The following is a 12,769-nucleotide window of genomic DNA, read 5'->3' as shown; positions in this document are numbered from 1 at the left end:
GGCAGAGAAACTCGTGTTGTAAAGTTTGATGCCTTTGGAAGGGAAGAGTTGGAAGACTGGAGGTAGAAAATGATTGTCTTAATGATAAAGAGCCTGAATGTTTTAAGGTAGCCCAGGAAAGGAGACTAACCTAACCAATGAGAACACTTAGAATCATAGAATATCAGGGTTGGAAGGGACCTCAGGAGGTCATCTAGTCCATCCCCCTGCTCAAAGCAGGACCAATCCCCAACTAAATCATCCCAGCCAGGGCTTTGTCAAGCCTGACCTTAAAAACTTCTAAGGAAGGAGATTCCACCACCTCCCTAGGAAACCCATCCCAGTGCTTCACCACCCTCCTAGTGAAAAAGTTTTTTCCTAATATCCAGCCTAAACCTCCCCAACTAAAACTTGAGACCATTACTCCTTGTTCTGTCATCAGGTACCACTGAGAACAGTCTAGATCCATCCTCTTTGGAACCCCCTTTCAGGTAGTTGAAAACAGCTATCAAATCCCCCCTCACTCTTCTCTTCTGCAGACTAAACAATCCCAGTTCCCTCCTCATAAGTCATGTGCTCCAGCCCCCTAATCATTTTTGTTGCCCTCGGCTGGACTCTTTCCAGTTTTTCCACATCCTTCTTGTAGTGTGGGGCCCAAAACTGGACACAGTACTCCAGATGAGGCCTCACCAATGTCAAATAGAGGGGAATGATCACTCCTTCAGTCTGCTGGCAACGCTCCTACTTATACAGCCCAAAATGCCATTAGCCTTCTTGGCAACAAGGGCATGCTATTGGCTTCCTGTCATTCCACTGGCGTTGATAAGCTGTTGGTAACTAAACATCCCATACGCACAGTTTGATGGACGTGCTGCTTTTGATCAGTGTCTTAAGTCTCTGGTTCTCATCCAGGGGAATGCCTACCCCTGGGGGTACGCAGAGGTCTTCAAGGAGATTTATCAGATCATCTAGATATTTGCCTGGTTTTACAGCAGGCTATATAAAAGCACGAGTGAAGTCAGTACAAACTAAAATTTCATACGACTTGTTTGTACTGCTCTATATACTACATGCTGAAATGTAAGAACAATATTTATATTCCAGTGTACACCTCTACCTCGATATAATGCTGTCCTCGGGAGCCAAAAAATCTTACCGCATTATAGGTGAAACTGGGTTATATTGAACTTGCTTTGATCCACCGGCGTGCACAGCCTCGCCGCCCCCCCCCCCCGAGCATTACTTTACCACATTCCATCTGAATTGGTGCTATATCGGGTCGTGTTTTATCGGGGTAGAGGTGTATTTTATAATTATATGGTGAAAATGAGAATGTAAGCAGTTTTTCAGTAATAGTGTGCTGTGACACACTTTTGTCTTTTTGTAAGCAAGCAGATTTTAAGTGAAGTGAAACTTGGGAATACCCAAGACAAATCAGACTCCTGAAAGGGGTATAGTAGTCTGGGAAGTTTGAGAGCTGCTGCCTTAAGTCACATAGACACAATGGGCCAAGCACAGCACTGGCAAAGCAGGAGGAACTCCTGAAAATTTTGTTGGGAGATGGTCCTCTTACACCAGGGCTGAAACTGCAGATCTGTGAGCACATGGCATTCCCTCCCTTTTCTGAACTGGGGAGGCACTCTGGAGACGGTCACAACTCAGCCCCTTTGAATTTAAAATAAATCTGACTTAGCAGTCTTCTCAGCCAAATACCTGGGGGACCTGCAGCACCCCTTCACGGCACTCCTCAGCGGCTTCCCTAGAGAAGATATTGAATCGGATAACTTCCCACCACAAAACAGCATGGTCAGAGGCTTCAGAAGACACATTGTCAACTTTAATAATTGTCCCTCTTGTTTTGTAGCCGTTTGGCCACAACCAGTCACAACAGGACATTCTGCAGGAGAACACGATCCTTAAAGCCACTGAGGTGCAGTTCCCTCCAAAGCCAGTAGTCACCCCAGAAGCAAAGGTAAAATCTCTCTGCAGCGGGTCTGTGTCACTGCCTGACGTGCTGAATGGTCTAGGGGTTTTAAAAAACTCATTCTGGTTACTTAACACAGTAGTTAATCCATGAGTCTCACAATGGTCTGAGCCTTTACTCAGAAATAAGTGCCTTCCCTGGAACCACAAGAGCCACTCAGCTCTTCACAATGAATTGAGCTTGCAGCTGGTGTCCTTTTTATAATCTCAGGTCTCACCCATAGACACTGAACACCCTCAAGGCATTTTCTTGGAGTGATTTGCTCAGTGTCGTTGGCCCAAATTCCCCTTATTCTCTGCACTGTGCAGCGGTTGTCTGCCTGGTAGCAGCCCTCTTACCCCAGGGATGCCTGAATTTCATCGGTGCATAACTTGTTCAGTGGTTCAGGATCCTTTGGGATAATAGAGACTTACAAATGGCAGATTTGTTTGTCCCTGTCAGAGCAGACTCCTGGCCTGCGAGAGATTTGCACGTGCGTGGGATAGAGTGTGCCTAAATTGTCCATGGCGCACTGGTCAGCAGGTTGACATTGACCAATAGTGGTCAGTGATCATTGATGTCACTGTCAACACATGGATTGATCTCTGGTTTGGAATGTGGCAGCAGGGAGAGGCACCCAGCAGAGAGTTTTATGCTTCCCTCATCACCACTGAGCAGTGATCCTATTTGTTTAATGTCGTTCATCAAGGAGTGACTGAAACTTGGCTAATATCGGGAGGAAAAAACAAGCTTGTTACACAAATAGGTTACTCCTAGCATGTTGTACTGGGAGATGGGAGACCTCAGTTCAAAGTGGGACTCTGGATTCTGGGTGGGTGTGTGTTCTGAACTGTTCGGGTTTCGGTGAGAGGCAGGCTTGCTTCCTCTCGCCCAAGGAACCATCCTGGTGTTCTGTGCTCAAAAGTCACGCACCCAGGAGATGGAGTTCTCACTGTAAAGCATCATTTGAGTTTAATTTGAAGTGGCCATCTACAGCTTTGTATTAACACACACTACAGCAAAACCCCTGCAGGACTCAAGTAATTATTCAAAACAGAACCCTGCGTCCACAAAAGTTCTGCACCCTTCATCTTCCTGGGAAACCTCAGACCTCCAGAATCCAACCAAACTGCTGCTGATGGCATTATGTTAATTCTGTCTCTAGTGCTTGCATAGCAAAACTAGCCGGCAATTGGCACCATCCACTGAACTCCTGTCACCCCACATATGGTTCCTCCCTGCCCCAAAGCTAGGCATGAAGCACAATTTGGGAGAGGGAAGGAGTCATCACTGTCCATGTCGTCACTTGGTAAAGAATTTCAGTTCCCAGAGTTACTAGTCTGGCACAATTCACCAAAAACTATTATAAATACAACTTCCCCTAACTCCTTTAATCTCCTAACATTTGTTTGCCTTTTGGGCGTTTGCAGGCATTTATCAGACGGTGCCTGGCCTACCGAAAGGAGGACCGGATAGATGTTCAGCAGCTAGCCTGTGACCCATACTTGCTGCCTCACATCCGCAAATCTGTATCCACGAGCAGCCCAGCCGGGGCTGCAATTGCATCAACTTCTGGATCATCCAATAACAGCTCTTCAAACTGAGAGACAGAATAATAGGCCAAAAACTGCTCGAGAAACCGACAGACTTTCAGAAACAGCTTTGGAATAGAGGAATCCGCAAGGGTCTCAAGAAACCTGTACCAGGTGCTTTTTTTCTCTTGCTTTTTTTTCCATCCATAGAGCATGACAACATCAATTCTCATCAAGGAAACCTTCAGCATCTTAGGCAAAGCCACGTGGATAGGAGAAGCTTGAGGTTTATTCAGTAAATGACCACAGAGGATGGCTGCTCTGAGCGAGGGGGGAAAAAATATGGTTCCATGTACTGTGAACTTCTGAACACGCAGACTTGGGGAATCCATGATGCAATGTGTGCTTCAGAGGAAGAATGTGGACTTTGGGAAAAAAAGACTGGGCTAGTCCAGTGTTGATATTTAAACATTGTTCTTTTCTTTTCATAAAGTTTAGGTAACATCTCCTGAAAAAGCTAGAAGCACCAAGGTTCAGCTGGGGATGGTATGACTCTTTGCCCTTTGGAGGGGAAAAAGGTTAATCCTGCCTGTTCATGGCACTAGAGTTAGTGTTTTACCCCTGATTAATTTCAATTTTTTAAAGAAAAAGTAACAATTTTTTTGGAAGAAACGTTTTCTGGTCATAAAGTGAAACCCGTATTAGCAGGTACGTGGCAATGTTAACTCCACTGATGGTGCAGCTTTTCATTTCCTTGACATGGCCTCTTCCTTGTGATTTCCCCTTCTTGCGGGGAGGGCGGGGGAGATTCACAAAGGGAGGGGAGAAGAGGCCTCTGTCAATCTCTTACCATCAGATTAGCGTGCTGTTTGGAACCTTGTTGGGTTTTCTTACAGCTGCTTCACCGCTCACACACTTGACGGTTGTCCCTTTTTAATTTATTTGAAGCGTTGGGCTTTTAAAATAAAGATTGGTCTGTCCACATGATGCTCTCCAATCCTATGAGTACAGTATCTGTTGACTAGTCAAGACCGGCAGCAAATGGGAGGGGAGTTCAGAAGCAAAGCTCAGTCTCTCTGACGTGACTTTTCTAGGCTCACGCAGTATTGTACATTTTGTTGTTTAAACTTATTAAAACCTAAAGCTGAAACTCGCAAGCTCTCTTCAGTTAGGTGATTACAATGGAAACCGCTTTCTCCCTTGCTTACCATTTTTCTTTTAAACTCACTGATTTTTAGCTCTCTGATGTCGATGCCTCAAACAGATAAAACCCCCTGGGGAAGTATGTTCTAAACTGAATGGGCTTCCTGATTATTTTTATAATCCGTTTGAGGTGACCTCCACATTGGGGCAGAGGTGTCCAGCTGTGCAATGGGAGCTTGTTGTCTCCACCCTGCCCCTTTTCCCCCCAAAGGAAAGACTGAAAATCAAAAAAGTACAGTGCTTGGACATGTGGCAGCCAGATTGGAATGTTCCTAACATATGTGGCAAGAGTTTTTTGCCAGAAATATTTAAAGATGCAGCATCCAATAAAAAGATCTGTATTGGGAGGGGGAACTGAGCAGTATGTTACCACAACTTTAGGGTGTTGTAAAAAAAAAAAAAAATGTGCGTGGTGTAACCTTACTCATGCACAAAAGTTCCCTTGTTTGTTGTGGATTGTTCTCTCTCTCTCTCTCTCTCTGCACAGCACCTTCTGGATTCTTTCTCTCACTATCATAGTGCATTTGTTCTCTTTGGCGTTCGGTACCTGAATGGAGTTCTCGTGGCTATCTGTTCTCCGCAGTGTGGATTCTGTGAGAACTGCCACTTGTTTGCCTTATTGTAAGCCATCCTCCACAGATGGCAGGGTTAGCCCATTCAGCAGCCAACGAGTCGTTGGTTGAAATACGAAGTAGCCTGTTGAAATTACACCGATAGCCTGGGGAAGTACAGAATTCTGCTGCAGCTTTAATTTTTTTTAAATGATTCTTGGGCTTCAGTCTCTGATGCATTCATCTGCCGCTGCATTAAGGTGGTGTTGAAACTCTTAAATAAAGAGTTTAAATAAAGCTCTTAAATAAAACTACAGCTTTAAATCCTCAGCCACAGTCTTAGCCCTTTCCATTCCTGCTGTTCTCTTAGAAACAAGCTATTTGGTAAGCAGCACTTGGACATCATGTTCAGCCTCCATCAGGGAAGTCAGATCTGACATCTCATCCTGTCTGCTGAAGTTGGTTATTTGGCCCCCATCCGTACAGGGGAGAATTCTAAAAGGGCTCTTTGTATCCCAGTCTGGTTGTTTCTTGGACATAGAGTGTGCGCTATCTCTGTGGGTGTGATTAGTTTTGTGTCAGATGCATTTATTCCTGCTGTGTGACACCCAAACAGGGCAGCATTAGCCTTTTCCAGTGCTACTTGCCATATCCAGTAAAGAACCCTGGTAGAATTCTAGCTGCCACATATTTTGTTGTTAATATGGGTTTCACTTCAAGTAACAGGCCCTTATTGCCACATGTGTTCATTTACTTAAAAAGGAAAAAAGTGTCTGAAGAATCTGTAACTTAAACCAGGCCGGACTGTTTTGGATCTACCCAGCAGATGAGACATGGATATTAAAATAAGTTTTAAGAAACCGAATTGCTTGACTTTTTCGATCTTGCTATTGGTCAGTGCTAGCTTGGGCTTTTTTCTGCCCTGGTCATATAGGGGTTGTAGTGATATGTTCTGGGGGGTGGGGAAAGGGATTATGTTCTCAGTGCCAGTTGGGTTCCATTCACACCAGCGGGAAGTAGCCAGCCGTAGTTGCCAATACCGAACTGAGTCACTTGTGAGCCTTGCCTATTTATTGGCATTTCTGACTTCTAGATCCCAAGGATCAGGGCTGTGTAACACCAGGAAAAATTTCAGAGCCTGTCTTCTCTCAAACTATTTTATACCTCTAACTGCAACTGCTACGTTGCTAAGCCAGTACGACAGACTGACCATCCCCCCCCCCCCCACCACCTTATGTCCATTGATGAAAATTCTCACCAAAAATGAGATCAGAATTACTTTGCAGCTTGAGGGACAAGGGTGGTGGTGGCTTGACATGGAACAAGTGACGACCAGAGAGAGCGTAAGGACCCTGAAGAACTCTGCCTTTTGGATTGGTTAGTGCTGGGCTCGTCCACCTTTAAAAAAAGAAACAATGGAAAACCAAAAACACAATACCTAGCCAACTACAGACGTCTAAGTACATTTCTGAACAAGCTGCCACAGTGTCCCAACTCACCTTCCCAGTTCTGCTTCATGAGGCCTTGGTGCCACCCGCCCACCAGAAAGAAGCTGATTTCTTCAAATGAAAACGTGATACAGAGGAGAATTCATTCGCTCTGCAGTGAACCCAGCCTATATTCTGTCTCCTTCACTGCAAGCTGAAGTAGGTTTCCAACTGAGCATTGCACACGGAACGGCAGCTCCTGTTATGCAAGGTCAGTCAGTTTTATGCTATGCCCACGTCTACAGTTTGCTGACCCATAACTGCATTTTCAAAGCTGATTGGCCCATAGATGCTGTTCTGGCAGTGGGTCAGTATCCATATCAGATCCATTCAAATAGGACTTGTGTAGTGCATATATCTGTACAACAGGCTCATGCATTATGCTTAAACCCAAAGAGGGTGTTCACTAAGTTGGGGTCTTGCCTGTTAATTGGTTTGTCTCGTAAGCTGAATAGGAACCACATGTTATGTAATAAGAGAAGGTTAAGTCCTATCCCTGCCCCTGTTTAGATTACACTTCAGCGGGGGTGTGGTGCAAAAGAGCATATTCACACGCACTCTGGGATACCTCAAGTTCACTGTTGCTCATTATTTTTATTATGGCAGCACCTACAGCTGACCCATGGTCAGGATCCCATTGCAGTAAACACGGGACAAACATGGGAAGAGATTACGCTGGCAAGAAACAAAACCGAGGGAAGGAGAGAGGATGCGTAATCCCCATTTTAAAGGTGGGAAATGGAGGCACAGAATGAGCCCAGACTCTGATACTGTGCTTCTCGACCGTGGATCTCAAAGCACTATACAGAGATCATTATCATTATGATCTCTATTCATTAACTCCATTAGGCTCCTTGGGAAAAAAAATTTCCAGCTGATGTGACCTGCCCAACGGTCTTAGTCAGTGGAAGAGATAGGAAAATGAACCCAGCTCTCCTCTGTCCAAGCCAGTGCCTGACCCCTATCTTCCTCCTGGTATGCACGCCTGAGCCAGCTATGTCAATACAATGCAGTGATGCCATTTTATACAAAAGGAGAATGTTTGATTTTTTTTTTTTCTCTTGAAACCAATTTTCCGTAAGTCAAATCTGCTTCCATGCTTCCCTCTGCAGTGCTGAGAGTGCTGATTCAGGCCGACACTTAGCGGGGTAACAAGCTGTTCATGGAATCACGGGTGCAGAGTACAGAAAGGTCAAGTTACTGCCACAATTACACTGAACAGGGGTGAGCGGCCAAGCAAACACCATGAGCCTTTCCTTAAAAGGACAGCACCCAGAAAAGGGGCATCTTGGAAAGGAAGCAGCTAATGTTCCCACCAGCCCTTGACAGAATGAGTGTTTGGGATGGAGCTTTCTCACAACCATGTACCAAATGTGTTTGCGGGGGGGAGAAGAAACCCATCCGTTTCTGTTAATGGTCTTGGTAAGTAACACACAGCTCAGTGGCATGTCGAATCAGCTGAAGTGGACCTACGCTGCTCCAGCTACCTTAGCACTCACTTCCTTGATTATTTCAGATATCCTTGCTCCTTCTCCACTACATGGTCAGTAATCTGGAAGTCTTCTCTTTCTTATTTACTGACAAACTCATCTTCAAACCTTTCTCTACTTCCACGCCTTGCTGTAGCTGTGAAGAGTTCTTTGAGTGCTTCTTCATGTCCGTTCCAATCAGGTGTGTGCGTGCACATGGCAGTTGGAAGATTTTTCCCATAGCAGCATCGATCGGGTCAGTGTGGGTACCCCCTGGAGTCATGCTTCCTGGTGCTCAATATAGAGCCCTGCCAACTGGTCACTCTCTCAGTTCCTTCTTACCACCAGTGACGGTTAGCTGGAACGTCCCGTAGCTCGCTCTTAGCAAGCACCTCTGTCCGTTTCATCTGTTCATAGTTTTTCTGTAGTCGGTAGTAGTAGTTTTATAGTTGGTGTGTTGGGGGTCTCCCCACCCTTCCGACTTCCAGGAGCCGTGGTATGCCGCAGTCCCCGGGGTTCAAAAAGTGAGGTCTGCGCTAAGCGCGTGCCAAAAAGTGACCCACACGCCACATGTTTAAGCTGCCTAGGTGAGGGCCACTGAAAGGACAGTTGCAGATTCTGCAGCATGTTTTGCCCCAGAATTTTGAAAGAGAGGGAGCAGCAGCTCAAAGTTGCAATCATGGAGGCAGCTCTGCGCCCCTACTCAGACCCAGGATCGGGAGAATCCCATGCCCAGCACCACCTCCTTGGTGCAGAGCGCCCTGGCGCCATCATCCTGGGACCCAGTGCTAAGAAAAGATTCTTCCCGAGACTCTTGGTAATTTCATGGCCCCTCCCGAGTCCACTCAGCAGGAAGGCTCTGGTCTCAATCACCGGTGCCTCAGAAGAAAAAGAAGCCAGGAAGAGATCGTTCTCCCCGGCCAAGTCTAAAGAGCCAACGACTGAGACACCCCAGTTGGGCCACAGCATCTTGTCGCCTGTAAGGGTTGTATTGACTCCTGTCCTAGTGGGGCAGTTGAGTCCGGGCCCACCCCACTTGCTGGAACCTAGGAGTCAGCAATTGCAGCTCCCATTGACCCCACAGGCATTTGAGGCAGCTCAGGACTCTGACTACGCCTCACAGTGCCATTCTCACCTCCAATACCTCCTGCGGCACTGACAGCAACATCTGCAGCCCCGGCATTGGTGTCTTCAGTTCCAGCACCAAGGGGCACGGCACCATCTGGGTCTTCCCCAGGATTCATGTGACCTTTTGCAGACAATACAGAACCTTCCCTTTGAGAGTGGGACTCTGTTTTCCAAAAAGACGGATAAGTCTTCACAGCCTGAAGGACTCCAGAGCCACCCTCAAATCCTTGGCCCTTCACACCCCTGCCACACAGCAGAAACACTTCAGGCTGCAACCTCTGCCATGGTTCTTCCAAAAACAGAACTGCCAGGACGGTTCAAAGAGGAGGAATAAGAATGGCAGGAAGAGGCCACACACATCCTCAGGCCAGGGCTCTGGCCAATCCAAGCCACCTTTGTGCCCGAAACAGGCCTTTTGAAGGGGCGATCGAGGACGGTGTACTAGCACAAGGACTGGATCCACCCCACCGTACCTTTTTGTCCTGACTATCCCTTTTCTGTCCTGTGGTCCCGCATCGGGTGCTTTCATGGTAGTGAGAGGATACTCCATCCAATCCTGTACCCTCCCACCCTTTCACCCCTCTTCAGGGACTCCCCCGCTCACGAGCAACTCCTTGTACGGAGGTGCACTAGCTCCTATTGCTAGGGGCAGTGGAAGAGGTTCCTCAAGAGCAGAAGGGCAAGGACTTCTATTCCCTGTATTTTCTAATACCAAAAGCCAACGGATGCTCAGGCCCATTCTAGACCTGCGGGAGCTCAACAGGTTCATAAAGAAACTCAAATTCCGCATGGTCTCGCTGGCCTCCATCATCCCTTCCTGGAATCCAGGGGATTGGTATGCTGCCCTCAATTTTGAAGGATGTGTATTTTCATATTGCAATCATTCTGTCCCACAGAAGATACCTCAGGTTTGTGAACAACCACCACTGTCCTTTCACAGCCCTCCCGTTCAGCCTGTCAGCAGCACCTCAAGTGTTCACCAAGTGCATGGCAGTCATGGCCGCGTTCCTGCGCAGGCGGCCGGTACAGATGTTCCCATACCTCGACGATTGGCTTATCAAGGGCCACTCCAGGATTAAAGTGAAGGCACAAGTCAACTTCATAAGAACAATGTTCGACGAACTGGGTCTTCTCCTCAACGTGGGGAAATCCACTGTCCCCCTGGTTCAGCGGATAGAGTTCGTAGGGGCGGTACTGGACTCATCACAGGCCAGGGCATACCTCCTGGAAGCGAGGATTCAGGCCCCAGGCAACATCTTTCGAAGTTTCAGGCAGTTTCCCACCACCACAGCAAGGAATTGTCTGAAACTTCTAGGACACGTGGCCTCTTGTACCTATGTGCTGCAACACACCAGGCTCAGACTCCAGTCGTGACTAGCCTCGGTGTATTGGTTGGCTCAGTACCGTTTGGATGAGATCTTGACTTTACCTAACCTGGACCTCAACGCCCTCCAGTGGTGGCTCGACTCGCAGGTAGTGTGTGCAGGGGTCCCCTTCACTGGTCCTCAGCCTTTCCTCTTTCTAGTGACAGACGCATCAGCCTTGGGCTGGGGAGCACATCTGGGAGACCTCAGGACACGAGGCCTCTTGTCTCAGGCAGAACTCGCTCTCCACATCAATGTCAGAGAGCGGTGTGCCTGGCATGCCAGACTTCCAAGCCCACCTAGCAGGGAGATGTGTATCAGTCATGACAGACAACACCACGGGGATGTTCTATATCAACAAATGTGTGTGCACGCTCCTCTCCCCTGTGCCAGGAAGCCCTCGTGTTGTGGGACTTCTGCATAGAGCATTCAATATACCTGCAAGCATCGTACTTTCCCGGGGTACAGAATGAGTTGGCGGACTATCTCAGCAGGTTGTTCCATGGCCAGTAGTGGTCCTTACACCCAGACATCATGAACGCAATCTTCCAACAGTGGGACTTTCCCCAAGTAGACCTGTTCGCCATGTAGTGCAACGGGAAGTGCCAGCCGTTGTGCTCCTTCCTGAATCACAGCCCAGGCTCCATCGCGGACGTATTCCTCTTCCCAGGGGGAGGCCAGCTCCTCTACATGTTCCCTCCCTTCCCTCTTGTTCACAAGATGCTCCTCAACATACGGAGGGAAGAGGCTTCAGTGATATTGATAGCTCCAGCCTAGGCCCGCCAACACTGGTACACATCTCTCCTGGAAATGTCAGTGGAAGCCCCAGTCACCTTGCTGCTCCTCCCAGACTCAGCATCACGGCCGTCTCCAGCACCCGAACCTTGAGTTGCACCTCACAGCATTGAAGCTCCGTGACTGAACCCCATTAGTCTCCCAGTCAGACAAGTCCTTGGCGGTAGGAAACCCTCCACCAGGGCTACCTACCTAGCCAAGGGGAAGAGATTCTCAATCTGGTCGGCACAGCATCATTCGTCCCAGATGCTCACCTCTATACCACTTATACTGGACTACCTTCTCCATCTCAAGCAGCAGGGACTGTCCATGTCGTTAATAAGGGTTCATTGGGCTGCCATCCCTGCCTTCCATCCAGGGGTAGCGGGCTGGTTGGACTTTGCCATCCCTATGGTCTGCTGTTTCCTGAAAGGTCTCTGCAGGCTATGCTCGTAGGTCCAACAGCCGGTCCCAGCCTGGGACCTCAATCTGGTCCTTTTTCAGACTGACACGGCCGCCCTTTGAACCACTGGCGACGTGCTCCCTGCTCGCTCTCATATAAGGTTGCGTTTCTGGTAGCGATAACCTGAGCCTGGAGGGTGTCTGAGCTCAAGGCCCTAACACCAGAACCTCCTTACACTGTGTTCTGTAAGGAAAAGGTTCAGCTCAGGCCACATCCAGCTTTCCTCCTGAAGGTTATCTCCCAGTTTCACATCAGTCAAGACCTCTTCCTTCTAGTGTTCTATCCTAAGCCGCACCCAAGCGGCAGGGAGCAGAGGGCTTCACTCATTGGATGTCTGCAGAGCGCTAGCCTTCTACGTTGAGAGAATGAAACTGTTCAGAAAGGCCATTCAACTGTTTGTGGCTGTGGCAGACAGGATGAAAGGTCTTCCAGTCTCCTCCCAACGAGTTTTGTCGTGGATCATGTCCTGCATCTGGGAGCACTACACTCTGGCAGGAGTACCTGCTCCTCCACTCGTGGTGCATTCCACCAAGGAACAGGCTTCTTCAGCAGCGTTCCTGGCGCAAGTTCCCACCCAGAAAATATGCAAAGCGACGATGTGGTCCTCCGTACGTACTTTCACTGTGCATCATGCAGTTACCCAGCAGGCCAGAGATGATGCAGCCTTGGTAGAGCATTGCTCCAATCAGTGGCTAACTCCAACCCTGCCTCCATAACTTCAGCTTGGGAGTCATCTGATTGGAATGGACATGAACAAGGACTCGAAGAAAAAAGTTACTCACTTTCTTGTAACTGTTGTTCACATGGTGTTCACATCCATTCCAATACCCATCCTCCTGCCTCTCTGTCGGGGTGG

The 12,769-nt window shown here is 48.0% G+C and overlaps 1 protein-coding gene across 5 annotated transcripts in view; it reads left to right on the top strand.

The window, feature by feature from the left end:
• TLK2 (tousled like kinase 2) overlaps positions 1-6,093 on the top strand; it is a 56,211-nt gene extending 50,118 nt beyond the window's left edge. For all 5 annotated transcript variants that reach the window (XM_030541422.1, XM_030541424.1, XM_030541423.1 and 2 more), the window contains 2 exons: positions 1,844-1,951; positions 3,373-6,093. In XM_030541422.1, the coding sequence (XP_030397282.1) occupies positions 1,844-1,951; positions 3,373-3,546 (282 nt within the window). In that variant the 3' untranslated portion in view covers positions 3,547-6,093. The remainder of the gene's footprint in view (positions 1-1,843; positions 1,952-3,372) is intronic.
• The last annotated feature ends 6,676 nt before the right edge of the window (positions 6,094-12,769 follow it).

Source organism: Gopherus evgoodei, chromosome 23, assembly GCF_007399415.2.
Source record: "Gopherus evgoodei ecotype Sinaloan lineage chromosome 23, rGopEvg1_v1.p, whole genome shotgun sequence".
In the NCBI taxonomy this organism is placed as follows: Eukaryota; Metazoa; Chordata; order Testudines; family Testudinidae; genus Gopherus; species Gopherus evgoodei.
The sequence above is the reverse complement of the archived record's forward strand: the minus strand, read 5'-3'. Positions and strand labels throughout refer to the sequence as shown.